General features: G+C 41.3%; 1 protein-coding gene across 4 annotated transcripts in view; it reads left to right on the top strand.

Moving 5' to 3' along the window:
* The window catches only part of RBM6 (RNA binding motif protein 6), a 105,618-nt gene that overhangs the window by 69,199 nt on the left and 8,804 nt on the right, over positions 1 to 27,615 (top strand). For 3 of the 4 annotated variants that reach the window (XM_007168706.3, XM_057554230.1, XM_057554229.1), the window contains 9 exons: positions 14,277 to 14,351; positions 20,479 to 20,539; positions 22,471 to 22,743; positions 23,173 to 23,333; positions 24,167 to 24,264; positions 24,946 to 24,988; positions 25,129 to 25,210; positions 25,455 to 25,540; positions 26,076 to 26,222. In XM_007168706.3, the coding sequence (XP_007168768.1) occupies positions 14,277 to 14,351; positions 20,479 to 20,539; positions 22,471 to 22,743; positions 23,173 to 23,333; positions 24,167 to 24,264; positions 24,946 to 24,988; positions 25,129 to 25,210; positions 25,455 to 25,540; positions 26,076 to 26,222 (1,026 nt within the window). Of the gene's footprint in view, positions 1 to 13,184; positions 13,352 to 14,276; positions 14,352 to 20,478; positions 20,540 to 22,470; positions 22,744 to 23,172; positions 23,334 to 24,166; positions 24,265 to 24,945; positions 24,989 to 25,128; positions 25,211 to 25,454; positions 25,541 to 26,075; positions 26,223 to 27,615 lie in introns of all 4 variants that reach the window. The other variant, XM_057554231.1, reaches the window with a different exon arrangement.

Genomic DNA, 27,615 nt, shown 5'->3' with positions numbered 1-27,615 from the left:
ATGGAGTCTTAAACACTGGACTGCCAGGGAAGTCCCCTAATCTACTTTCTGTCTCTATAGATTTGCCTGTTTGAGATGTTTCATATAAATGGGATCATACACTTTTTTGTGACTGACTTCTTTCACTTAGCATAAAGCTTTCAGAGTTCATTCATGTTGTAGTATGAATTAGTACTTCATTTCTTTTTATAGTTGAATATTCCATTGTACGGTTGTAACACATTTTCTTTATCCGTTAGTTAGTTGACAGACATTTGGGTTGTTTCCACTTTTGGCTATTATGAATAATGCTACTATGAATATTCATGTACAAATTTTTGTGTAAACATACATTTTCAGTTCTCTTGGATGTATGTCTAGGAGTGGAAATGCTAAAGTTTTCAGGTTTTTTTTTCAAGGGCTTTCTCCTAATGGATTAGGCCCCATATTGGAGTGGTGTGGTATTGAAAACATGGAATACTCACAGTTCCAATGGCCAGGTTTCAGTTCTGTTTTGGATGCCTTTGGGCATTCATGCTGGGCATTGAATTCTCCCTGGGACTATGGATTGTTTTTTTGTTGTTGTTGGGTTTTTTGTCTTGTTTCGTGTTGTTTTGTTCTGTTATTTGAAGCCAGATGCCTCAGGGCACTTGTTGCCCTGGACATAGATCAGCCTTTGTTATTTGGGTTTTGAGCATATCCAGGATTTGCAGTTGATGGTTGAACAGCTAGTTTTCTTCTTTCCATTCCTTATAGGTTCTCCTTCTCATAGTCAACTGTTAAATGGCACATTTATTATTTCTGCCTATGCATCTGATAATGCTCAGGTTGTCTAATTCCTGAAGTATTTTAAAGATATAAAGGTCTTTTTCTTTCTTCTTCTTTGATGTGATTCTTGTGCACTGTGAATCCAGAGCAATGCAGGATATGTTCGGTTCCCTATAAACTGGAGGAGTGCCAGCTCAGAGAAATGTTTGTGTTTGTTCCTATCTGGTTTCTAAGCTCAGCTGGACCTCTTTAAGGTAAGAGAACATTAGTTTGGGCACCTTGCCTAGGAAAATGCTTCTTGTGGCTCTTTTGAGTGCTTGGGAGGAACGGGACTCTGTGTTGTCAGGCGTTTGCTTAGGTAGTTTCAAGATAGTACTGGAACCCTGAGAAATACGGAATAAAGGAGTAAATAGCTAAAGCAGACAAAGTGCCCAGGTCATGACTAACAAAGATCTATGTACAGTAAAGCAGGTGTTACCAGAAATAGATATCTCTGGATTTAAAGATCCAAGAGGGCAGAGACTGTTTCTTTTTTTCACTTTTATTTCCTTCACTGCCTAAATGGTTTAGACCTACAACTGGCAACACATGGTGTGCTAAATAAATATTTGTTTCTGGATATTAATACAACTTAAAAGTAGTTTCTGACTCTGTATTCCTTCTTCATAAGCCTTTAGTGATCTTTTTAGTTTCTGCATAATGCAGAATTCTCTTGTCCTCCCAACCTGAGTTGCCGGATTCTGGTACTTCTATTAGGCTTCTACCTTGTTATCTTTGATAGCAGATAGTAATATACTATTTCTGTTCTAACAGAGGTTGCCACATCTTGTTTGTTCTGATTTCCAAGTTTCTGTTTGATTCTTGTCCTCATACTCCAAGAAGTAGTGAAAAGAATAGCTTGTAAAGTGCAAGGTAGGTTGTCAGGGGCCTTACATTTAGTCTTTAATTTAAAAACATGAGGGAACCACAAGAATGTAACAAAGTCAAAATGACACTTTAGGGAAACTCTTCTTGTGGTAGTATATAGACTTGACTAGAGGGGTGAAACTGAAGAGGAAAAGGTCTGTTAGAATCTGGAGCAGAAATTGAGATGTGAGGAGATGATGGCTTCCACTAGGGGCTGGGAGCAGGTATGTAATGAAGAAGTCAGGTTTGAAAGAAGACTCTCTGAGGTTTGGTAACACTGGGTATTGGACAGAGGGGCAAGAGGGAGGGCAGACTCAGAGGCCACTCAGAGGTTAGAAGAACGGTAGTACCTTGAACAGAAATAAAACATCTGGAAAAGGAAGGCGTTTGGAAGGGAGGGACGAAGATGGTTGTTGAGTGTGAAGTGACAGCAGGACCTTTAGGTAACTGATAGAGATACAGGACTGGTGCCTGGCAGAATAAACATGCAGTGTTTTTACTGTCATTTTTTGTATCTTTTGTTTCACTATTTAACTAGTTTACAGCTTTCTTTTTATTTCATAGTCTTTACGGCAAAATACCTACCTCTGCCTATCACCAATAATTTCCAAAAGCATCTATATCAGTTAGGATTAGATTTGGTGAGTGACAAAACACTAGAAATAACGGTGGCTTAAAATGAGGCGATTTATTTCTCTTTACCGTAAATGACGTCTAAGCCATCCAGGTTTTCTTATGGTGGTATGATCATCAGGGACCCAGGCTCTTTTAGTTGTGTAACCCTATCATCCTCAACCTGTGACTTCTACCTGCTTGTCCAAAGTGGCTGCTTGAGTGTCAGCCATCACTTTGACTTGCCGATGAGTGGAAAAGAAGAAGGGATGAAAATGGACATGGTTCTCCCTTTAAGAGTAGTTCCTGAACTTTGCAAGTACTATTTCTGCTTATGTCCAGTATATTAGAATTTATGGCTTCACTTAACTGCAGGGAGGGCTGGAAAACTTCATTTCAGGCAGCCATGTACCCAGTTAAAAATCAAGGGTTTGCTTCCAAGAAAAAGGAAGCAAATAGGCATTGGGAGACTACTTGGAGTCTCTTAATTTTCCAGGCTAAGAACCAGATTCCAAATTCTTTTAGGTTACGGAGTTTATTTCTTCAAACTTTAGTTATCCTGATAATAATAATAAATATACTAAACAATAATAAACTATATAAATAAAATATAATTAAAATGTATGCTTCTGTTTTTGTATTTTTTAAAATGTCACAAAGACTTACAACTAGTAGCTAAAGCTTATGATGTGGAATAGACCAGTGTTGATATCAGTGTCTAAAATTTGAATATAAGATCAGTAGATTCAGAAGCTAGAGAAGTTATAGTATGATAAAGACCATATTGTACCGAGGCAGCTTTGGATGTAGTTTTTCTGTATGAGTTATTCTACAACTTATTATATGTAAACTGTAAGATTTATGGAGGGCAGAAGTAGAATGCCCCATCCCTGAAGGCGCTAGCATTTCTGCCAGGCCCATCTTAGCAAGAAAAAGAATATACCTTGATCTTATTTATTTCTGGCTCTCTTACTCTTCTTTCTTTCTTTCTTTCTTTTAAGATGTATTATTTATTTATTTTATTATTTATTTTTGGCTGTGTCGGGTCTTAGTTGAGGCATGTGGGATCTTTTGTTGCAGCGCGCGGGCTTCTCTCTAGCTGTGGCATGCGGGTTTTCTCTTCTCTAGTTGTGGCGCGGAGGCTCCAGGGTGCGTGGGCTTCAGAGCAATGTAGGCTCTGTAGTTTGTGGCATGCAGTCTCTCTTGTTGACACACACGAGCTCAGTAGTTGTGGCGTGCGGGCCTAGTTGCCCCGCAGCATGTGGGATCTTAGTTCCCTGACCAGGGTTCTAACCCGCGTCCCCTGTGTTGGAAGGCGGATTCTTTACCACTGAACCACCAGGGAAGTCCCTCTCTCACTTTTTTTTTTTTTTTAATATAAATTTATTTATTTTATTTTTGGCTGTGTTGGGTCTTCATTGCTGCTTGCGGGCTTTCTCTAGTTGCAGCAAGCAGGGGCTACTCTTCGTTGCAGTGCGTGGGCTTCTCATTGTGGTGGCTTCTCTTGTTGCGGAGCACGGGCTCTAGGCGCGTGGGCTTCAGTAGTTGCAGCACAAGGGCTCAGTAGTTGTGGCTCGCAGACTCTAGAGTTCAGGCTCAGTAGTTGTGGCGCACAGGCTTAGTTGCTCTGCGGCATGTGGGATCTTCCCGGACCAGGGCTCGAACCCATTTCCCCTGCATTGGCAGGCGGACTCCTGACCACTGCGCCACCAGGGAAGCCAGCCTATCTCACTTTTCTTAAATGTGGTTTATCATTTTCTTCTCTCTGGGTCATATCCAGCTTTGTCCATTGTACATGCTGCTCACAGTGCACTTTATACCTGGTGAACTGTGTCACACAGTTGACCTCTTAGCATGAACTTTCTCACTCTCCTTTTGTCCCTCTCCACTTCTGGCAATATTAAAGAACACTTTCCATTCTGTATTTCTCCTGATAAGAATTTCAGATAGAGATATGTGCTGCTTATTCGTTTAAAACTGTACTTGTTTGTTGTCCTAGTGCTTTAAAAAATAATCTTCATGAGAGCATTGCTAGGTTTTGTTCACCACTGAACCCCCCCCATGCCTAGTCTGCTGTGAGAAAATAGTTGTTCTTGAATAATGAATACATAGCCTGTTCTGGCTACTGATTTTGGGGGATGAGGAGGCGGTAGGGAACAGGTAAAGGCATTTTTTAATCTATAAAACTCTAGAAGTCTTTCCACAAGAAGAAATAATCTTATTGTATTGAACTGAAATCTTTTGGAGAGGAGCCAGCTGTGTTGTAACTTTAACCATCTTCAAACGTCAAATTAGTTTGCATTGCCTGACACATAGCCTTTTGATAGGACAAAACGTGAAGTTGGAACTTTCCTAAAAAAATCTAGATGTGCCTGCTATTCTGTGTGCTAGAAACCTCAAGATGCTTCCTGACACTGCTCAAGGCTCTCCCCTTTTTTTTTTTTCCCCCCTTTTTAATGTGTTTTTTTCCCCCGTTTTTCTTATAAAGAGGAGAAATTTTCAATTATATGATCACTTATCTTCGTTATTTTGGTGGTCTTCAAACAAATATAAGGGATGCCTTTTAATACACGGGATGGTGTATCTTAGGTCTTGAGAGTGTTTCAAGGCATCCAAGGGTTAAGTCTCTGTTATATTTCCAGGGCATACAGGTCTGACCAGGAGGGTTTCTTCATGGCCAGAGGCTGTGCCTTTGTAGCACTTGATAGTACCTCTAGCTGGGATAGTGTTAGAGACCCACTGGCTTTGTCTTCTCCCAAACTCCTGGATTACCAGAGATTTCTGCCCTGTGCAGAGATCATTCCCCCATTCTCTGTACATATCTGTTGCAATGGCAGCCATGATATTACAGCTCAGCAGATGTTGCTTCCTCAGTATGGACTAATTTAATGTGGGCACATCTTTCATGTGAAAAGCCATCCCTTGTTTTTATTAGGGGCTGAAGTTTGATAATTCTGTTATTTGCATGTGAGAATGAGTAGATCTAAGAGTTAGGAGGACTTCCCTGGTGGTGCAGTGGTTAAGAATCCACCTGCCATTGCAGGGGACACGGGTTCGAACCCTGGTCCGGGAATATCCCACATGCCGCAGAGCAACTAAGCCCATGTGCCACAACTACTGAAGCCCACGCGCCTAGAGCCCATGCTCCGCAACAGGAGAAGCCACCGCAATGAGAAGCCCATGCACCGCAACGAAGAGTAGCCCCTGCTCACCGCAACTAGAGAAAGCCCGGACGCGGCAATGAAGACCCAACACAGCCAAAAATTAATTAATTAATTAATTAATTAAAAGAGTTAGGGATCCAGCTTGTTCCAGTGGACCTTTTCTGACTTGAAACTTCCATTGTTAGTCTTGTAGCTTCTGTGAGAGTGGCATTGGGTCTATAGCTTTTTGACTAAGAAATAAAGAATGGTGGGTGGTTACTTCCGCTAAAATGGCAGTTGAACAGTGAGTGTTCAGAAGTCTGGCAGCTTTGTATTTTATTCATCTTTTCAAGGCCCTGTTTCTGCAGAAAGTATGTTAGCAGGGTTCTCTGAAATGTCTTAGCCCAGGACACTGAAGCCAGAGAGGCTAATAGAGACCACCTTCAAGAGAGCTAAGATTCTTGGGTGGGAGGTAGTAGATAAAGAGCCAGGAGAAATAATCTCTTTTCAATGGTGAGGCCAGAAGAATAGCTGCTGGTTCTTTGGGGGATGCCTGGGGAATATTGTGCAGCCTTTGTGGTAGGCTCAGCAGTGTGGCCTGTGCAGTGTCTTAGGACTTGTGGGCCTCATCTGCTCTCGTGGCTGTTCCTGCTACCTCCAGTCGTCAGCTCTGTAAGAAAAAGAAATGAGAGAGAAATGGTTTGAACATTATTCAGCAAACAAAGCAAAATAAGAAGCTGTATATTTTCCGCATTGATTTTAGCAACTTCCTTTTTCTTCCCCTACGGTGACTCAGTGTAGAGACCTAGACAATGAAGCATGAGTATATGTTGAATTTAGGGTCCACTTTTCCCAGAAGAAAAGAGCCAGGGGATCTAGAACAATAGTCATCTTAGAATATGAAAGAATAAAATGGAGGTTATAGAAACCTGAATTCTGAAAGGAATTCTGAGGATATCAGTAAGATATGTTCAAACCTAATTTTCTACTTCCACTAAGAACTAGATGATATCTTTATTTGGAAATAAATAATTGAATAATCAGGGAAATCTTAACTAAACTGAGGTCTTTATAAACATTGGCTGAAACATTGTTCTAAAACATACAAAATTATAACAAACTGAAAGTTTCAAAAATATTTGCATTTTAGTGGTTCACAGTTGTTTGATTATTCTAAGCACTGTTAACTGGAGCTTGTAAATTGTTTCTTTATGGTAAGATATTTGTGGTGAAGGAATTTGCTGAGTGCCCCATCTGCCTGGCAGTCTCAGTCTCTGTAATAGAACCTCATTTTCTCACAAGGAACGAAAAGACTTTTGGCTGTTTTGATTATTTATTTATTTGCTTTTTCATTTATTTATTTGTTTGTTTATATTTTGCCTCTTTGTTTTTGACTCAAATGACTCTTAGAATGGAAGTCTCTCATAGATCCCCTGGTAGACTATCTTTCCTAAGTCTTCCAGGAGCTAAGTTAATGAAATCATCTCCAAGACTGCAGATCACTGATTTTCTTTCACAATGATAGAGGCATTTTCTGGGATCTTACTTTAAAATACACAAAAGAATGGCAGGGAATGGTGGTGGAGTGGGTGGAATATATTCTCAGCACCAGGTGCCTGTGTCGTCAGCTCCTGTGTTGTGTTTCGGGAACAGAGACCTTACTTCCACCAACTCTGAGCCTGGTGAGTAGGGCCCAGTGAAACACAGGTCAGCCATACTGCTTCAAAGAGCACAAATAAGGTTTTAGTTTTAGCAAGAGGTGGGTTGTGTCCTCCTAGGAAATGACAGATAAACTGGTCAGGCAGTAAACAGTGTTATTAAGGAGCATTTTAGAAAACATGTTTGTTGTGCTTTTGTCTGGACAAGAAAAGATATCAAGATAAGTAGCCGCCCAGAGGGCAGTGTCTCCTTGCTCCTCAATCTTTTTTTTTTTTTTAAACATCTTTATTGGAGTATAATTGCTTTACAAGTGAATCAGCTATACATATAAATATATCCTCATATCTCCTCCCTCTTGTGTCTCCCTCCCACCCTCTCTATCCCACCCCTATAGGTGGTCACAGAGCAGCGAGCTGATATCCCTGTGCTCTGCGGCAGCTTCCCACTAGCTCTCTATTTTACATTTGGTAGTGTATATATGTCCATGCCACTCTCTCACTTCGTCCCAGCTTACCCTTCCCCCTCCCCATGTCCTCAAGTCCATTCTCTACATCTGCATCTTTATTCCTGTCCTGCCCCTAGGTTCTTCATAACCAATTTTTTTTTTTGGTTCCATATATACGTGTTAGCATACAGTATTTGTTTTTCTCTTTCTGACTTACTTCACTCTGTATGACAGACTCTAGGTCCATCCACCTCCCTACAAATAACTCAATTTCATTTCTTTTTATGGCTGAGTAATACTCCATTGTATATATGTGTCACATCTTCTTTATCCATTCATCTGTCGATGGACACTTAGGTTGCTTCCATGTCCTGGCTGTTGTAAATAGAGCTGCAGTGAACATTGTGGTACATGACTCTTTTTGAATTGTGGTTTTCTCAGGGTATACGCCCAGTAATGGGATTGCTGGGTCGTGTGGTAGTTCTATTTTTGCTCCTCAATATTAATTGGACCCTCAAGTGCTATTCTGTTTCTGGTGGAGTTTCCATCAGGGCCTCACCTCCTGGTTGCTCAGAGGGCAACTTGGTTTCTGTTGGGTGAAAGGCCATTCTAAGCAGAGGGTACACGGCAGTCAGTGGACCAAGCTAGAGTTGTTGTCAGTGGACCAAGCTAGAGTTGTCACAGAGCATTCTGTGTACTTCCTTCAGGATTTTTGGCCTCTGCTTCCCTCCTTCCTTCCTTTCCTTTTCTCTTTCTGTCTCATTCTGGTTTTGGCCTTTGGGGATACTGAATTTTACAAGATGTTTGAACTGTAACATATCCTTGTACCAGAAGGAATGAGCCTAGCTGCTTTGCAAAAGAATTCTATAAAAACTACCCTTTTATACTGAGGGGAATGACATATGGTCAGCCCTCCATATGCACAGGTTCTGCATCTGCAGATACAGAAGACCAGCTATACTACACCATTTTATTTTGTTTTATTTTATTTTATTTTATTTTTTGTATAAATTTATTTATTTTATCTATTTTTGGCTGCATTGGGTCTTCGTTGCTGCACACGGGCTTTTCTCTAGTTGCAGCGAGCGGGGGCTACTCTTCCTTGTGGTGCACAGGCTTATTGCTGTGGCTTCTCTTGTTGCGGAGAATGGGCTCTAGGCGCACGGGCTTCAGTAGTTGTGGTTCGCGGGCTCTAGAGCGCAAGCTCAGTAGTTGTGGCTCACGGGCTTAGTTGCTCTGCGGCATGTGGGATCTTCCTGGACCAGGTCTCGAACCCCTGTCTCCTGCATTGGCAGGCAGATTCTTAACCACTGCGCCACCAGGGAAGCCCTACTAAACCATTTTAGATGAGACTTCAGCATCCTTGGATTTTGGTATCTGTGGGGGTCCTGGAACCAATCTCCCACAGTTACCAAGAGATACATCTGTTTTAAACCTGTTATTTTGTTCCTCTTGCTTTACTCTTTCAGCAGGTCCATTTGATTGCTGTTGGTGTTGAAATTCCTGGTAGTGTACTTACTAGCAGCCCTCTTTGTCTTAGACACAGCACCTAAAGTAATTGTAGGTGCTTTAAGAACATAAAGAGCACCTTGAGCAGGCCTGTTGGAGGATTGACAGTGCTATCAAGAAACAGAGTCTTTATGGCAGTCTCTCTAAAAACTCCCTGTGGGGCCATTGCCTGTGAATTTCTTTAGACTTACCTTGTGCACCTTTTCATCAGAAACCACCTCTTTTTTTTTTTTTTTTTGACTGCGTTGGGTCTTTGTTGCTGCACGCAGACTTTCTCTAGTTGTGGCGAGCGGGGCCTACTCTTCATTGTGGTGTGCAGGCTTCTCATTGCGGTGGCTTCTCTTGTGTAGCATGGGCTCTAGGCGCACGTGCTTCAGTAGTTGCAGCACGTGGGCTCACTAGTTGCAGCACGCGGGCTTCAGTAGAGAAGCCACCTCTTTGGTGTGGCAAGTATTATGAGTTGGCTGACACCCTGGAAGTTTAAAAACGAAGAAAAGCAATATGGTGAAAAGAAAACCTGACATTCAGTCCCGTATAAGTTGCTAACTAGCTCTATAATCTTGGGCAGCATGCTCCGTGTATCTCAGCCATACTTTCCCATGCGGAAATAGGTATTATATATGTCCTATTGTGAGGATTTATCAAGATGACATTTGTGAAGAATGCCTTTATAAACTGTAATTACTTTGTGAATAAAGATTACTATCTCTGATAGACAATACCAGTTCTCAGCCACCAGTAACTTGATTCTCCCATCCTGTGTTTGGAAGAAGCACAAGTCTACAAAGAGGGCTTGCTCATTTTTCAGAGTGAGTTGTATTCACAAGGCTCACATACTTTCCCCCTGCCTTTGATCCTGTCTGTCTCCGTCTCTCTCCATACTTGAATGGGGTGATCTGTTATGTCACACGGCAATCATATTCTCAATACAGAGTATAACTGTGACTGTGCTTGTGGGAGATCTTCAGAAAAGATGCAAAGCTGCTGGCCAGAAAGGTTCTTTCCTTTCCATTTTCTCTTGTACCTCCCCAGTACCTTAAGAATCCTTGGGCTTGGTTATAAGCCAGCTGGAAATTACGATAGAGTCTCAATTCTCTGATCCAAGTCCTTTTCACAGGTTAACAGTCACAAAATGGAGTTATGAAGTCTCCAAGAGCAGCAGATGAAAAGGGAAATGGAAATGTGAATGTTGAATTTAGCAGCCCTCAGACCCAGAATATGCTACTCTCTAGTGTCCCTGAGGTGGAGAGTAAGGACTTGCTTTGCTGTTCAGGAGTGTGATTATCTCTCGCTGCTTGCAGCTTCTTCACATTAAGACCCTTTGAAATATACTTAGGGACGCATATATGTGACTTTGTCAAGTGAGAGCTTTGGGCTTGGGAGGATTCTAGCAGGTTTTAATCTAATTTACGCCTAATCTAACACGACTGAGAAAGGGGGTGTCTTTGGTTTTACTTTCAAATATATGGTGGTACATCTTTAGAAGCCAGATGTGGTTAATCAGACTTGTCTTCATGCTACCTTTGCTTCCAGTGGCTTAATAAATAACCCAATAATTCAAATGATGAATAAAAATTCTAGTGTGTGAAGGTGGTAGGTAATAGACAATTAAAAGTGGTCAACCAAAAAGTTACAAAATCATCCTACCCACTTATTAATCCAACTCCCCACAGGTTATTTCCCTAGGAGACACTGGCATATCTTTACTCTATGAAATCTGAACAAAAGACCTGGCAGGAATGGGGAGGAGTACAGTATAAGTCACGCCTGTGCTTGGTACATCTGGGCAGCCGCTGTATGATAACACCTGGGGAATCAAATCATAAATCAACCTGATTGTTCTCATTCGAGTTTTTTGTGTCTGTTTATTCTTTTTTTTTTTTTAGAATTTTTTAAAAAACATTTATTTATTTATTTGTTTTGGGCTGCATCGGGTCTTAGTTGCAGTACGTGGGATTCTCCACTGCGGCACACAGGCTCCTCGTTGCGGGGCGTGGGCTTCTCTAGTTGTGGTGCGTGAGCTCAGTAGTTGCGGGGCATGGGCTTAGTTGCCCCGAGGCAGTGGAATTTTAGTTCCCCTACCAGGGATCGAACCTGTGTCCCCTGCATTGGAAGGCAGATTCTTAACCATTGGACCACCAGGGAAGTCCCGTGTCTGTTTATTCTTATTAAAACAGTTGGCTCCCGGGCTTCCCTGGTGGCGCAGTGGTTAAGAATGTGCCTGCCAATGCAGGAGACATGGGTTTGAGCCCTGGTCTGGGAGGATCCCACATGCTGCAGAGCAGCTAAGCCCGTGCGCCACAACTACTGAGCCTGCACTCTAGAGCCTTTGAGCCACAGCTACTGAAGCCCGCGCACCTAGAGCCCGTGCTCCACAACAAGAGAGGCCACCGCAATGAGAAGACCCCACACAGCCATAAATAAATAAATAAATAAATTTATAAAAAAACAATTGTCTCTGTTCTTCAATAGTGATGGGTTTAACAACCATTTTGTATTCTTTAGCAGTGGTGTCTGGTAGCCTCATGTCTAACTATGTGCAGATTGAAAAGAAAGGGCCGCCTTAGTTGTAGGGTACTCTGAGGAATAAGAAATCAGTGGTTAGGACTCTGCACTTCCGTTGCAGGGGGTACGGGTTCAATCCCTGGTCCGGGAACTAGGATCCCGAAAGCCTCGTGGTGCTGCCAAAAAAAAAAAAGAAATCATGCATGCCTTTGTAACACATGAATTGAAGGTAATCTTCTCAAATTGATATGTTGTGAGTACTCCTAGCAGGGGGAGTTCCCTAGCCTCGACAGAAAGTCATCAACGGCTCCTGGAACATCATATTTGTTATCTGATAAGTATAACGTGCTCCTTGCCTTAGGAATTCCTGAATCTACTGATGCCTCCAAGTGGTGCAATCAGAATTTGCAATTGACTGCAATTCACAGTAGTGCCTTGTTCTGATGGCACTGTTCACTGTTCAAGTGGCAACCCACATGTTTTATGGACTGGGTGTACAGGTGTACACGACAGCAGTACCTTCCTCTAGAGCCACTGTGTGCTAAAGCACTCCAGTCTTCCAGGGATAGTTGGATCCATTCAGTCTTTTTTTCATTCCGTAACTGCTTATTAAGCTCCTTTTCTGTACCAAGTACTGGGCTTGGTACTGATAATAAAAGACCAGCAAGATTTAGCCTGGTTGATCAGATTTGGCCCAGCATTTGAAAACTAACACTAAGTGCTGTCATAAAGATACAGGTTCTGACATGCAGTGACCATTCCCTTATGAAAGCTTAGTCTTTCAGTAGATTGAAATGGGGTGTGAAGTATTATCACCTGACAAGCAAGTAAGATGAAGTGAGTAACTAATCTGATGAATGAGTGACTAGTCCTTTTCTAGCACTTAGGGCTCGAAATACAGGTATTGAGCCCTAACTACACCCCATGCTAAGCACTTGACATGTATTAATTTACTTAATCTTCATAACCACCTTATGAAGTAGGTACTGTTATTCCTACTTTACAAATGAGGAAACTGAAGCTCAGAGAAGTTAAGGACCTTGCTGAAGGTCATGGAGTGGAGGCATGATGCATGTTTAGGGAACCTGACCCAGAGTCCATATTCTTAAATAACATGATATACTGCCTCTGGGTGGAAGGGTATCATCTTAACCAACCTCCTGTATAGGTAGAGCTTGGCAGAGTGATAATCCCCTGACCCTCCCTGTCTGCAGAGCTTTTTCTCTTTCCTGGATTGGCTCCTAGAGCAAATTACCTATCCCTAAGAGTGAGCAGGAGTTGCCAAATGCAGCAGGCAGTCCCTTATCTACAGCCCCAGAAGTGAATCTGCCTCTGCCTTTCACCAGCTGGGTAACCTTGCCTCTCTGAGCATGTTTCGTCATCTGTAAAATGGAGATAATGATCATGGGATCATTTAGGGGTTAAATGAGATAACATACTTAACAGTTTCTGGCTCTGAGTAAGCACTTAAAAAATGTTAGCAAATTTTTATTATCATTGTCCTCTAGCCTTGAGAACAAACCATGAAACAGTTTCTCAGAGACCAGATTCTAGGACTTAGGTAGGTGGGCAGGTTTTTTGTTTTGTTTTGTTTTGTTTTCACAAGACAATAATTTTATTCTATGTATTTCTCTTGACTCTTTTGGTGTGAAAAGCAGAGAGGTAAAGCATTATTTGACAGATGTATGGATTCAAGCAAGAAACTGAGGTCCAATTGCAAAGAAATGCCTTGTATAACTCAGAGCCCTGTCTGAGGAGACACAGAGGACCCTAGAGGGCGGAGAATGAACACAGCGCAGGGGCTAGTTCCAGAGTCGCATCCTCGGTTAGTTCACTTGCAAGTGTGGGTGAGGGTCCCTTGTCAGTAGGCAGAGATTTTTTTTTCCTCTGCTCTAACACGTATCTGCTGTCTAGTGTTTATTAAACAAACTTTATTTTTTTCTTGATGTGAAAGAATTCGTGTCTTGTCCAAAATGCAGAGGCAAAGGAGCTCTGTAACTGCAGGCTTGTTGAACCCCTTTTCCCACCTATTCTGGTGCCAGGCTTTCCCAAAGTGCTTATTTGCCAATGGTTGCTCCTCAGTTCTCATGGCCAGCTCACTCTGAAGGCTCCAAGCCACAGTGATGCTGCTGCCACCACCGCCACCACCACCACTGCTGCCACTACCAGCCATTCAGTTTCCTGCTCTAAGGATGTGACCTGCCGTGAAGCTTTCACATTCCTCTTTTCTTCCTGTCTTCGGTGTTGTACCTCTTTCTTTTGGTGCTTTTGCCATGCAGCAGTATTGCAAAAAAAGTTTTCAGGCACCAAAGTTAAGAGCCCTTACTACCTCGCCAAGGGGATTTGAGTTAGCCATGGAAAAGAAGATAATGAGAGGGCTCCTGTGCCTCTGTGCTTCAGAAGGAAAGAGTTTGCTTCTTGACAGTGTGCTAGCTCCCTAGCCAGGTGGGGGACGTGCTGGGACTACATGACCTCTGGAGGAGTAGACTGCCCAAAGACAACGCCCCAACCCACAGGAGCCAAGGCTGAAGACTGATTTCACCTTCTCCCGTTCCCTTTCCCTAAGCTTAAGCTTGCTCTGCCACACTGTCCCAAGTCTGTGGCTTATAACAGCCATTTCCTTTTGCCGATGAATAAGCCCACTCTTTGTAAAATGTTTCAACTTGGGGACTGGAAAGGCTCTCTGTGCTTTCCTGTCTCTTTGTTTCTCCAAAGGTTAATGTTGATGGCTTCTGTCTTTGTCTTTACAGGGAACTCTAATGATCCATGACAAAGAGGTCACCCTTGAGTATGTACCAAGCCTGGATTTTTGGTACTGCAAACGGGTAAGTGCCAAGAATTCCTCTCCTTAGAAGTAAGGATCCAGCATCACAGCTCCTCCATGTCTACAGGAATGCTGCCTGGTGTAGTGTGCATTGCCAAGGGCAAAGGTCTTCTTCCTTGGTTCATTTCAGATGAACTGGAGGCCAGGGCAAGATCATCTATAATTTCTGCTTCCCAGCTACTGCCTGTGGCCATAGAGGGTTCTGGGCCTGTAGTTGGAGACCTTTTCCCAAGGGCATATGCCATGCTTTCTGTTGATTACGAACTGAAAGAAAAACAGTCCCTTGACTTATAACCTCTCCCCAGTTACCCTTCCTGGGGTAAAGAGGATTTATTAGTGTTTGGAATGATGTATATAAAGAGGCTGGTTCTGTGAGAGGTACCCATTTTTTTTGAATATTCAGGGGTTTCCAAGGGTATAGAACTTTAGGTACCATGGTATTTTTCCTCTGTTCAACTTCATATTGTTCTTGAATGGCATATATAAAGATTTTTAGAAGTCCAGTTTGATTGCAAATGAGCATGAAAATATATTTTGTCATTTTTCATTGCTACTATTTAGTTTCAAAAATAAGTTTGAAAAATCTATATAAAGTTTCTGAACCAAGATTCATTAAAAGTGTTGTAGAACTTGATAAAATTAAGTAAAAGCTTTAGCTTTACATTTTGGAATACAATTTGGATAGCTGTGATTGTCATTGACCAAAGTATTCATAGTTCATGGATGTAGTACCTTAAGCTGTCAATTTAGGAAAACATTTAACTATTTTTTAAAAGGTGATGAAATACACATAACATTAAATTTACCATTTTAACCATTTTAAAGCATATAATTCAGTAGCCTTAAGTACATTCACAATGAAGTGCAATCATCAACACTATCTAATTCTAGAACTTTTTCATCACCCTAAAAAGAAACCCCATATCTATTAAACAGTCTCTCCCCATTCCCGTTTCCCTCAGTTTCTGGAAACCACTATTACTATTCTGTTTTTTATCTCTATGAATGTGCCTATTCTGAACATTTCATGTAAGTAGAACCATATATTATGTGACCTTTTGTGTCTGCCTTCTTTCACTTAGCATGTTTTCAAGGTTCATCCATGTTATTATGTGTATCAGTACTTCATTTATTTTTAATGGCTGAATAATATTATATGGATATACCACATCTTATCTATTCATCATCAGTTGATGGACATTTGATTTGTTTCTACTTCTTGGCTATTGAGAATAAGACTGCTATGAATATTTATGTGCAAGTTTTTGTTTGAAAACCTGTTTTCAGTTCTTTTGGAACTGCCCAGGAATAGAATTGTTGGGTCATGTGGTACTTTTCATTTTTTAACTCTTTGAGGAACCAATAAACTGTTTTCCACAGACAGCAGCTGCACCATTTTGCATTCCCTCCAGCAGTGTCTGAGGGTTCCAATTTCTCCACATCCTTGCCAGCATTTGTTATATTCCCTTTTTTTTTTTTTTTGATAGTAGCCATCAAACTATTTCACAACCACCAGTGGGTGTGAAATAGTATCTGATCATCATGATTATGATGATGATTTGCATTCCCCTAATGACTAATGATGTTGAGCATCTTTTCTTGTGTTTGTAGCCACTAGTATATCTTCTTTGGAAAAATGTTTATTCAAGTCCATTTTTGATTAGATTGTCTTTTTTTTTTTTTGGAGTATAGTTGATTTACAGTGTTGTGTTAGTTTCAGGTGTACAGGAAAGTGAATCAGTTATACATATACTTATATCCCCTCTTTTTTAGATTCTTTTCCCATATAGGCCATTACAGAGTATTGAGTAGAGTTCCCTGTGCTATACAGTGTAGGTCCTTATTAGTTAATCTATTTTATATATAGTAGTGTGTGTATGTCAATCCCAATCTTCCAATATATCCCTCCCCTCTGTCTTCTTGTTAAGTTGTAAGAGTTCTTGGGAATTCCCTGGTGGTCCAGTGGTTAGGACTTGGCGCTTTGACTGCAGTGGCAATCCTTGGTCGGGGAACTAAGATCCCACAAGCCGTGTGGTGTGGCCAAAAAAAAAAAAAAAAGAAAGAAAAAGTTGTAAGAGTTCTTTATATATTCTGGATGTTTATCCCTTATCAGATATGTGATTTGCAAATATTTTCTCCCATTCTGTGTGTTGTCTTTCACTTTCTTGATAGTGTCCTTTGATACACAAGGTTTTAATTTTGATAAAGTCCAATTCATCTATTTTTTTTCTTTTTCTTTTTTTTAAATTTATTTATATATTTATTTATTTTGGGCTGCGTTGGGTCTTCGTTGCTGTGCGCGGGCTTTCTCTAGTTGCGGTGAGCGGGGGCTGCTCTTCATTGGGGTGCGCGGACTTCTCATTGCGGTGGCTTCTCTTGTTGCAGAGCGCGGGCTTCAGTAGTTGTGTCTCGCGGGCTCTAGAGCGCAGGCTCAGTAGTTGTGGTGCACGGGCTTAGGTGCTCCACGGCATGTGGGATCCTCCTGGACCAGGGCTCAAACCTGTGTCTCCTGCATTGGCAGGTGGATTCTTAACCCCTGCGCCACCAGGGAAGCCCCTATTTTTTTTTCTTTGATTGCTTGTCCTTTGGTGTCATGAAACCATTGCCAAAGCCAGGGTCTTGAAGACTTATCCATATGTTTTCTTCTAAGAAATTTATAGTTTTGGCTTTTATATTTAGATCTTTGGTCTATTTTGAGTTAATTTTTGTTCCGGGTATGAGGTAAGGGTCCAGTTTCATTCTTTGGAATGTGGATATTCAGTTTTCCCAGCACCATTTGTTGAATTAACTATTATTTCCCCATTGAATGGTTTTGGTACTCTTGTTGGAAATCATTTGACCATAGATGTATAGGTTTATTTCTATAGACTCTCAGTTTTATTCTGTTGATCTATATTTTTATCCTTATGCCAGTACCACACTGTTTTTTGTTTTCGTTTTTTTGGCTGCGTTGGGTCTTTGTTGCTGCGCATGGGCCCTCTTCAGTTGCGGCGAGCAGGAGCACTCTTCGCTGTGGTGCGGTGGCTTCTCCTGTTGTGGCACACAGGCTCTAGGCACACGGGCCTCAGCATTTGCAGCATGTGGGCTCAGTAGTTGTTGCTCATGAGGGCTCAGTAGTTGTGGCTCGTGAGAGCTCAGTAGTTGTGGCGCACGGGCCCAGCCGCTCCACGGCATGTGGGATCTTCCCGGACCAGGGCTCGAACCCGCATCCCCTGCATTGGCAGGCAGATTCTTAACCACTGCGCCACCAGGGAAGCCCACCACACTGTTTTGATTACTGTAACTCTTTAGTAAGTTTTGCAGTCGGGAAGTGTGAGTCCTTCGATTTTGTTCTTCTTTTTCAAAATTGTTTTGGCTACTCAGGGTCCCTTGCAATTTCATATACATTTGAGGATCTGCTTTTCCATTTCTGCAAAAAAAGGCCATTAGAATTTTGAGAACATTTTGCATTTTAATAGTGATTGCCTCTACATCTTGGAATTATGAGTGATTTTCCCCTGTCTCTTAAACTTTCCATTAGTAGCTATAATGCACACGTATTGTTTATTTTATAATCAGAGATGGAGGGAGCTAGCATTAAAGGGAAAGTTTTGAACTCTATTTTCTATTAACCAGCAGAAAAAAATGTTAATATCTGACATCAGAATTATACAGCTGTTGCCAAGGCTGTTGCTTGAAAGAACAGAATAGCTTGGTTAAATTGTTCCCTAAAATAGCAGGTCACTTGTTCAGCTATTTCAGAGGTACTTTGTAATTTCTGTGCTTTTCTGGAAGAGTTGAGGTGCCAACCCTGCATATGTGATCTTTGGCCTGATGTGAAATGCACTGACTTTTTAAAAAATTCATAACAGTATTACTCATAATAATCAAAAAGTGGAAACAACCCAAATGCCCATCAACTGATGAATGGATAAACAAAATGTGGTATAGCCATACAATGGAATGCTATTTAGCAGTGAAAAGGAATGAAGTATTGATAGGTGCTACAACATGAATGAACTGGGAAAAAACTATGCCAGATGCAAAAGATTAATTCTATAGGACTGGGGGTGAGAATGGGAGATGACTCCACCAGGTTTCTTTTTGGGATGAAGAAAATGTTCTAAAGTTAGATTATGGTGATGATTGTATTATAGATATACTAGAAATCATTGAATTGGACACTTAAAACTGATGAATTTTATGGTATTTAAATTATACCTACTCAGGTTAGGATCCTGATTCCCCCACTTACAGCTCTGCTGTACAGTCATCCAACGGTATCTGTGGGGGATTGATTCCAAGACCCCTTGCTGATATCAAAATCCACAGATGCTCAAGTCGCTTATATAAAATGATGTAGTATTTGCACATAACCAAGGCACATCCTCTCATGTACTTTAAATCATCTCTAGATTACTTATAGTAGATAATACAATGTGAATGCTATGTAAATAGCTGCTGGCATGTGGCAAATTCAAGTTTTGTTTTTTGGAACTTTCTGGAATTTTTTTTCCCCAAATATATTTGATCTGTAGTTGGTTAATCTGCAGATGTGGAACCTGTGGATATGGAGGGCCAACTGTAATAACAAATAGCCCTCAAATCCTAGTGACTTACATTGACAAACATATTCTTCACTCACATTACATGTCCAGGGGCTGTGGGCAGTTGCTACAGTTTGGCTTCATGGCCGCTCAGTCTGGGACCCAGGTGGAAGGAGTTAGTCCCACATCGGGACTCCTGGCCAAGGGAAAGAACAGGACGCTCATCTACACAAGCATTGGCTCTTAAAGCTTCTGCCAGACCTGTGTAGATCACGTTCACTCACGCTCCATTGACCAAAGCAAGACATGTGGCAAGGCTGACAATGAAGTCCCTCACCCTACAGGGAGGCACCACAGTCACTTGACAATGGGCAGGGCTGTGTGTATGATCTGCTTACAGAGAAGGGAACAATAAAGTAATTGACTTTAATCACCTTGCTCAAGTGACTTAACCTCTCCAGGCCTCAGTTTCATTATCTACAAATTGGGGAGATAATAGTTGTCTGGATCAGTAAGTGACCACATGTAAAGTAAAGTAAGTCCAGTACAAGCCTGTGCCCCGCGGCGGGAGGGGCCGCGGTGGTGAGAGGCCCGCGCACCGTGATGAAGAGCGGTCCCCGCACCACGATGAAGAGTGGCCCCCACTTGCCGCAACTAGAGAAAGCCCTCGCACGAACCGAAGACCCAGCACAGCCAAAAATATATAAAAAAAAAAAAAAAAAAAAATTTTAAAAAAGAAAGCTTGAAAAAAAAAAAGTAAGTCCAGTACATGCTGTGTGCTGTTTAATCATTAGCTGCTGCTGCTTTTATTATTATTCTCTCCTCCATTTGGTATTCTTTTACTCAACCTACAAGGCCCTACTCATATAGAATCCTTTTCATGGTTCCTGCTCTTTTGGTTTCTTACCAGTCAACTCCGCCCTTCTGACACTCTGAGCTCAGTGGCAAAAGTTCAGGTTTGGGGCTGTGTTTGGGGTTGGGCAATGATAGACTTGCCTTTTTGTTCATAGGTTCAGACAAGAAGAACTACATTCACAATGCAAAGTGTCTCTTCCCTTGTTCTAGGGTAGTGAATGTAACTTTTCCTTTTAACATCCTCAGAATAGCTGCCAGAGACACTACTTATGGATCTTCTTCCTCCTTCCGTGCCCTTTTTAAAATCAGTGTTTGAAAAAGGAATTGATCACTGGATTCTTCTCAGTTCCAGCCAAGCCTGAATAGGGTTGTCATAACCAGTTCAGGATCAAATTTTGGATGCAGACTGAGTGGTAACAGCTTTAGGGCAGTATATCCTATAAACCACTTAATAATCCAGTTTTCTTAGTCAGGTTTACTTCCTGTAGAAATCCTTGTCCAGAGCAAAAGCATTTGGGGCTGCTCCAAGATCCATATACCCTGTCAGAGGCAGCTCTCAAACAGCAGCTCATCAGAGTCTGTGTCAGCTCTGATGAGTGGAAGACATCAGACTGATTAGGTTTTAAGGTGATCTGGGATATGGCTTATTTCTTTCATTTTTTGGCAGTTGTTGCTGTGTTGGATATACGTAAGATTTTTTTAAAAATTTTTTTTGGTCAATTTGAATTCTTTTCCTTTCCCTTGTAGTGTAAGGCCAGCACTGGTGGACACCGATCTTCATGTTCATTCTGCAAGTGCCCAAGGGAAGGTGAGTGGTGGTAGAGATGGAGGTGGTAGTTTTTATTTTGTGCACTGAGCAAAACAAATTTCATGCTTTCCTTGGCTTCAAAGGGTTATCATCCCTAAATACAAGATGATCTGTAAAGCTCTTAAAAGTGCAATGTGATAGCTAACTTCGTGTGACCTGTTAGTAAATAGTTTTGGATCTCAGAGTTCTGCCAGGGGAATGAGATGGGTTATGGGCTCCTTACCCATAACCCAGCTGACCAGAGGTCAGTAGTATTGTTACTCAGAATACATTTAAGGATATTAGATTGAGAAAGAGTCTACATGGCATTAGTCCATGTGGACACCCCACCCACCCTGCCCCAGCTTCTTTGAAGTTATTGGGAATAATTTGCTTTTGTTATTATTTTTTCATTTACGTTCTAAACATTTGAGGATCTTCAACACAAAAACATTTGTTAAAGTAACAGTAAAAATATAAACAAGAGACAATAATCAGGGTTGAGGGTATGTGTTATTTTTATAGAGTAATAAACCTAACAGCTTCTCAGTAACTTGGTTTTAAAGTTAATTTCTCCTGAGAACCTGTAGGTAAACAACCTTGAAGAGTCTGTCAAAGGCATCCGTAACAATAGTCCTATAACAATGACTGTTATGTGCCTCTTTCTGATATTATCCTGTAAGGGAAGCTAGTGCATGACCATAAAATACAGTTCAGTGCTGGGATCCTGTTAGTCTTCTGAAAGATCTGTTTGTTCCAAGGTTAGAACTTAGCATGCCTACAAAGAATTCCTTAGCTGGGTTTTTGGCCTATAGTGGAGATTCTACTCTTTAATGAGGACTGTGAAGCAGGTGTTCTGAAAATCTTTGGGTAAGGCTCTACATGCTCTAGAGACCAAAGCAGCATGTGGGAAGGTGAGTAAATAACTTCCCCGTGGACAGGTTGGAGATCTTTAGCTTGTTGTATTACTTCAATTAGGCAAAATTGTGCTTTTTCCCTCAAGAAAGACTTCTTTCTCAGTCTACTCTAACAAATGAACAGATGGTTTGTAAAAACCCTTGAGCACCATACCACTAAGATGGCTGACACAACTTTAACATGGAAACATACATAGCAAATATTCATTGGTCGCCTGTCACTGCTGTTAAGTAATCTCTACACTGCTCCCATAGAATGTCTCTTTGAGCCTCATGACTTCCTCTAAGAATGAATTAATTGCAGAAATACCTCCAATTAACTGGACAAATTATCCTGCTTTAGAAAGAGATTTGAAATGAATCATTTACATTTTAAAGGACATTTGCCCATTGTAATTATTTGCATATAAATGAGCTGTGTGCAGGTAGGTCTCTTCTTAGCTTCTCCAGAGAATAGGGTGTCTGGTCTTACAGAATTTGAGCAGCTATCTTAGTACCATAACACTGGAAGAAGCAAGGCCCCTAGCCATACACGTTTGAGATAAGTGTTTCTAGCAAACTTCTAGCAAGGGCCATATCTTTGGTAATTTTGTCCCCAGATCTGTTCTATCATTGGTTATAATAGTAAAGTTCAGGGTCTCATGAAAGATTTAAATGTTGGGGAAGTGATAGAAAACTCTTAAGATTAAATTTTTTAAATACTGGGTAGTTTCTTCTGTTTAACTATTTTATATGCTGTCTTATTAGCCGTGCTTAAAGTCTGTCAGAGGACTTTTTTGTAGGTATTTCTTTGACTTTTAAAACTATTCCAGGGAATTCCCTGGCGGTCCAGCGGTTAGGACTTGGTGCTTTCACTGCTGTGGCCCGGGTTCAGTCCCTCGTCGGGGAACTAAGATCTCGCATGCCACGTGGTGCAGCCAAACAAAACAAAATAAAAGCATTCCAGTATGAGTATTTGGTGGCAGGTAAGGAGGAATCACAGTGTTTGGGGGGATAAAACCTGTTGGAGATTCTCTTTCTGTTCTGTTCCTCTAGTGACAGAGGCCAAGCAAGAATTAATAACCTACCCTCAGCCTCAGAAAACATCCATACCAGCACCGTCAGAAAAACAACCCAGCCAACCAAGGTCAGCTGATAAGGAATCTGAACCCAAGAAGCGGGAAGAAGGACAAGAACCACGCTTGGGACATCAAAAGAGAGAAGCAGAAAGGTATCTCCCTCCTTCGCGGAGGGAAGGGCTCACCTTCCGAAGAGATCGAGAGAAGGAGCCATGGTCTGGGGAGACACGCCCCGATGGGGAAAGCAAAAGTAAGTGGTTTGTTGGGGCATGTACCAGACCGTGACCACCATGGTTGGAACATAGATTGCTTGTGTTGTGGCTGTGGACCAGCAGCTTCCTACACCCTAGTAAAACTGCTCGGCCTGATTGAAGAGGCTCTTGCTTTTTGCGGGCCTCACTGAAGTAATCTATATCCTCCAAATAGCAAGTTGCTATTCAGGTGCAGCAAAGCATAACTTTAGATTTCTAAGTATTGGTGAAGAAAAATATGAAGTATTTGACTAGCATTGTGTTATAGAACCAGCCTTGGTAGAGCAGGGTAACATCTGCAGTCATCTGCAGTAAAAAAAAAAAATATATATATATATATATATACACTCAGGCTCTGAGGACTTCAAAAATGTAAACCTTTCTTACTCTTTCCTTTCTCCTCTCCCATTTGTGCTTGGTTTGTTCAGCAATCATGCTAAAACGCATCTATCGTTCCACTCCACCTGAGGTGATAGTGGAAGTGCTGGAGCCCTACGTCCGCCTTACTACTGCTAACGTCCGTATCATCAAGAACAGAACAGGCCCCATGGGCCACACCTATGGCTTTATTGACCTTGACTCCCATGCGGTGAGTCGTAGTTATCCGTCACCACCACCACCACCCCCTGGATCCCTCACCTCCTACCACCTCAGAACAGCCTAGGGATGGCTGGCTATAGAAACCTCAAGAAGGTTTGAAGGACTTTAATCTTGGAATTCTCATTTGCTACTTGGTACCATAACCCCTCTTATTCTTTTCTTGGGGTTCATTCAGGTGAAATGACTGCCCTTGAAAGTTGGAACTCTGAGTGGTTTTCCAGATCCATTTTTGTCTTGTGGCATTTACAGTTTCCAGTTAAAATAAAGTGACAGCTTAGTCACTTGTGGAAAATCTGAGGACTAAACCTTTTCAAGATTTTAGTGAATTTTCTGATTTCTTAAAATCATTTTGCCTGGCCACAGACAGTTTTATGTTTGATGGAAACAGAGCATTTCCTCTTTTTCCTCAAAGTGTTGCTTTAATAGATTTCTTGTGGCTTGAATTTTTAGTTGTGGGGCCCTTTTCTATGGAAGTAATGTGAGGATAACAATGAAAATCATTGATATTTCTTAGATTTCACGCTCAGAAATCACAAGGGACTTTGTAATCTGAATCTGATGCAGTGACAGTTGCAGACTAAAAGAAGAGGATTTGAATTTCTGAAATTTATACCAAGAACTGATGTCTACTCTGACCGTTATTCTGATCAACCCTTCATTAAGAGTTGCCTGTTTTTGCCAGTGTGCTCTTAGTATTAGAGTTATGACCAGAACATAATGTTTAGAAATTTTTCTTTTGAGAAGGAAAATCCATGTTCAGTTTTCTTTCAAGGGACATGTCCTTTTCTCTCTTTGGGTTTAAATGAGTCTTTGGTTCCCCAGGAAGCTCTTCGCGTAGTGAAGATCTTGCAGAACCTTGATCCACCATTTAGCATTGATGGGAAGATGGTAGCTGTAAACCTGGCCACTGGAAAACGAAGGTAAAGCAGAGGGGTGCTACCCCCACTCAGGTTTTTGGGAGGAAACTCTTATTCCTGGCTGGAGAGACAGATAGTAGAACGTGGTGCTTTCCCAGTATGAGTTGCTTCAGGTATGTGTGTATATTTTCTTTTTCTGAAGCTTGCCTTGTTCTGACTCCAGGTTTTTGTTTTTCCCTTTAAATAGCAGTACTAGGTACTTTTGTTTTTTCCCTCTTGATTCTCTGGTATCTTTGGGTCCCAGGTGATGGTACAGTCTTGGATGTGCAGGAAAAAAATCGCAATATATCCTTGCCCCTTGGAATCCTAAGAAAATGCTGTCTTGACTTTGTTCATACCCCTATAGTGATGGGAAATCTTATTCTTCTTTACTCCTTCATTCATCTTGACCCAGGAGTGGTAACTGGGAAATGGCTGCATCAGAGAGGCAGGCTTACAGGGATGGGGCAGATCTTGCTCTGGCACCCTCAACTCAATTGCTGTTTTGCTTCAGCCGATAGCTTTGTAGGAGTCCCACTGCCCCTCCCCTCAGGAGTCTCTGCATCACCAGACTTGCTTACTGTCTGGGTTGGTTCCTTTCCATGCAAAAGGGGGAAAAGAGTTTCTCAGCAAATCTGTAGGGTTGGGCACTCCTCAAGTGGCTTTTGGTAGTAGGCTCAAGACATGTTGTATTGTTTGTTGCAGAAATGATGCTGGGGACCATTCTGACCACATGCACTACTATCAGGTAGGCTTCAACAGTTGGGGGGTGCTCTATTAAAATCCTCAAGTGACTGAAAGAGTGATCTTAAATTTTCTCTAGTGGGTGATTGTTAAGGTAAATGGCTATCAGAAGTTCCATAATTTTAACTTGTCTTTCTGTGATAGGGTAAAAAATATTTCCGAGATAGGCGGGGAGGTGGCAGAAATTCAGACTGGTCTTCAGATACAAATCGACAAGGACAACAGTGTGAGTGACCTTTGTCTTATTTCTATTGTTCTTTCTGGCTTGACTACTCATTAATTGAAATCTTTATGGTCACAAAGTTGGCAAGAGATGCAATTGACTAGGGGTTCTGTCTCAGAGAGCACCATCTACAGGTTCTGTACCTTTTTGGGTTGGCCAGCCTCGTTCTTAGATTGTTCTTGATGAGTCCCCAGCAAGGGCTTCATTGGACAGGGACTAACACTGGCTCTGGTTTTATTCCCTCTAGCTTCATCTGACTGCTACATATATGATTCTGCTACTGGCTACTATTATGACCCCTTGGCAGGAACTTATTATGACCCCAATACCCAGGTGAGTTTTTGGCTTTGTTATTTTGTCAGTGATTCTTTTGAGAAAAGTACCTGTGATTTGTTACTTTGAAGGTTTTATTCCCTGGATTCTCTGGTTGCTCATTACATGAAAAGTGTAAAAGTTTAAATCTATATAAGCTGAATATTTCTCCATTCAAGGCAGCTGCTCTACTATTGTACTATGTGTACCTCATGTCTACTTCTTGTTTTAAAAAGTCCAGGTTTTATATTGAGTTATATTTATTTAGGTGGATTTTAAAGATGATAATCTTCATGTTAACTGTTGCACATATAGAAAATCAATGCCTTGTGGCATTACAGGCAAGAACAGTGCTGTTCTTGGAAAAATGGACAGTGAGTGGTCTGGCTACATCCTGGCCCCTGGAGTGGAGTTTTAGATTGTTTGATATGGTCTCTTCTTAGGCTTGAGAGAGAGAGCTGTTCTTTCCCTCAGAAGGGAACTGTGCTCCTTAGATCTGGAATTACTGGGAAAGTGAAACGTTCTGTAGACTTAACTGTTTCCAACTGTACTGCAGCAAGAAGTCTATGTGCCCCAGGACCCTGGGTCACCTGAGGAAGAAGACATCAAGGAAAAGAAACCCACCAGTCAAGGAAGGTCAAGCAGCAGGAAGGAAACGTCTAAAAGAGATAGCAAGGAGAAAAAAGACCGAGGAGTGACAAGGGTAAGAAGACTTGTGAATCTGCTCCCTTTTCACCACATAATTACAGATTAAAAGAAAAGAGTCACAGACGAGGTCTGGGTTTGAGGTGTAGAGTTACTAAAAAAGCAGGCAGTCCACTAGCCTCTTACAGCCTGTGGTCACTCTCTTTTCTAAATACAGAAACTGTGGATGGTGGAACAAAGTGGCTCAGCTCAAACCCCAATACCTCAGCTCCACACAGTTTCACTTTCCTACATCCCTTTTCAGTGCTTGACTCCGTATACACATTTCTATAGGTGTAATTGTAGCAGGGGATACCATTTTCTATTCTTTCTTCACTTTATATTTGGTCATAAGTATTTTTTCATGTTTGTATAATACTCTTTATTACTTCCATGCCTGTATGGTAAAAATTCATAGTAAAACTGTGACCTTGTTTTCTTCATCATTCCTACATTGTTTGTCTCCTCTTTCTAATCTTATTCTGTTATAATATACAGCATTTAGCATTTTCTTTTTTCTTTTTTAAATTACTTCCTTAGGATAAATTTTCAAGAACAAAGATGATGAACATTTTTACATTTCCTGGCATAAAATCAAATTATTTTCCAAAGAATTATATTGATTTACCCTGACACCAGTTATGCATTAATGCAAATGGCTGAATTGGCCTGTGGCTTAATTCATAAATTGTCTTTTTCTTCCCCCCCCTTCTAATACTACTAGTGTTTATGCAGCTACATATATAGAGAGAAAGAATCTGTCTGAGAACTTTTTTTTCTTCTAATTTTATTGAGATATAATTAACATACAGCACTGTATAAGTTTAAGGTATACAGCATAATGATTTGACTTATATACATGATGAAATGATTACCACAGTAAGTTTAGTGAACATCCATTGTCTCATAAAGAAACAAAATAAAAGGAAAAAAAATTTTTTTTCCTTGTGATGAGAACTCTTCTGATTTACCCTCTTAACAGCTTTCATATATAACATACAGCACTGTTCATTATATTAATCATGTTGTACACTATATCTCTAGTATTTATGTATCTTATAATTGGAAGTTCTTACCTTTTGACCACCTTCATCCAGTTTCCCCACCCCTACTCCCACCCTGCCTCTGGTAACCACAAATCTGATCTCTTTTTCTTTGAGTGAGTTTGTTTGTTTGGGTGTTCTGTTTTGTTTCCCTACAACACTTGTTAGTTTTGGTGCACAACATAGTGATTCAAAATTTCTATACATTACAAAATGATCACCACTGAAAACTTAGACTTTAAAGTTATACTGGCTTGGGCTTCCCTGGTGGCGCAGTGGTTAAGAATCTGCCTGCTAATGCAGGGGACACGGCTTCGAGCCCTGGTCTGGGAAGGTCCCACATGCCGCGGAGCAACTAGGCCTGTGAGC

Source organism: Balaenoptera acutorostrata, chromosome 10 (genome assembly GCF_949987535.1).
Source record: "Balaenoptera acutorostrata chromosome 10, mBalAcu1.1, whole genome shotgun sequence".
Classification (NCBI taxonomy): Eukaryota; Metazoa; Chordata; class Mammalia; order Artiodactyla; family Balaenopteridae; genus Balaenoptera; species Balaenoptera acutorostrata.
Note: the sequence above shows the minus strand (reverse complement) of the source record. Positions and strands in the feature narration are given on the sequence as shown.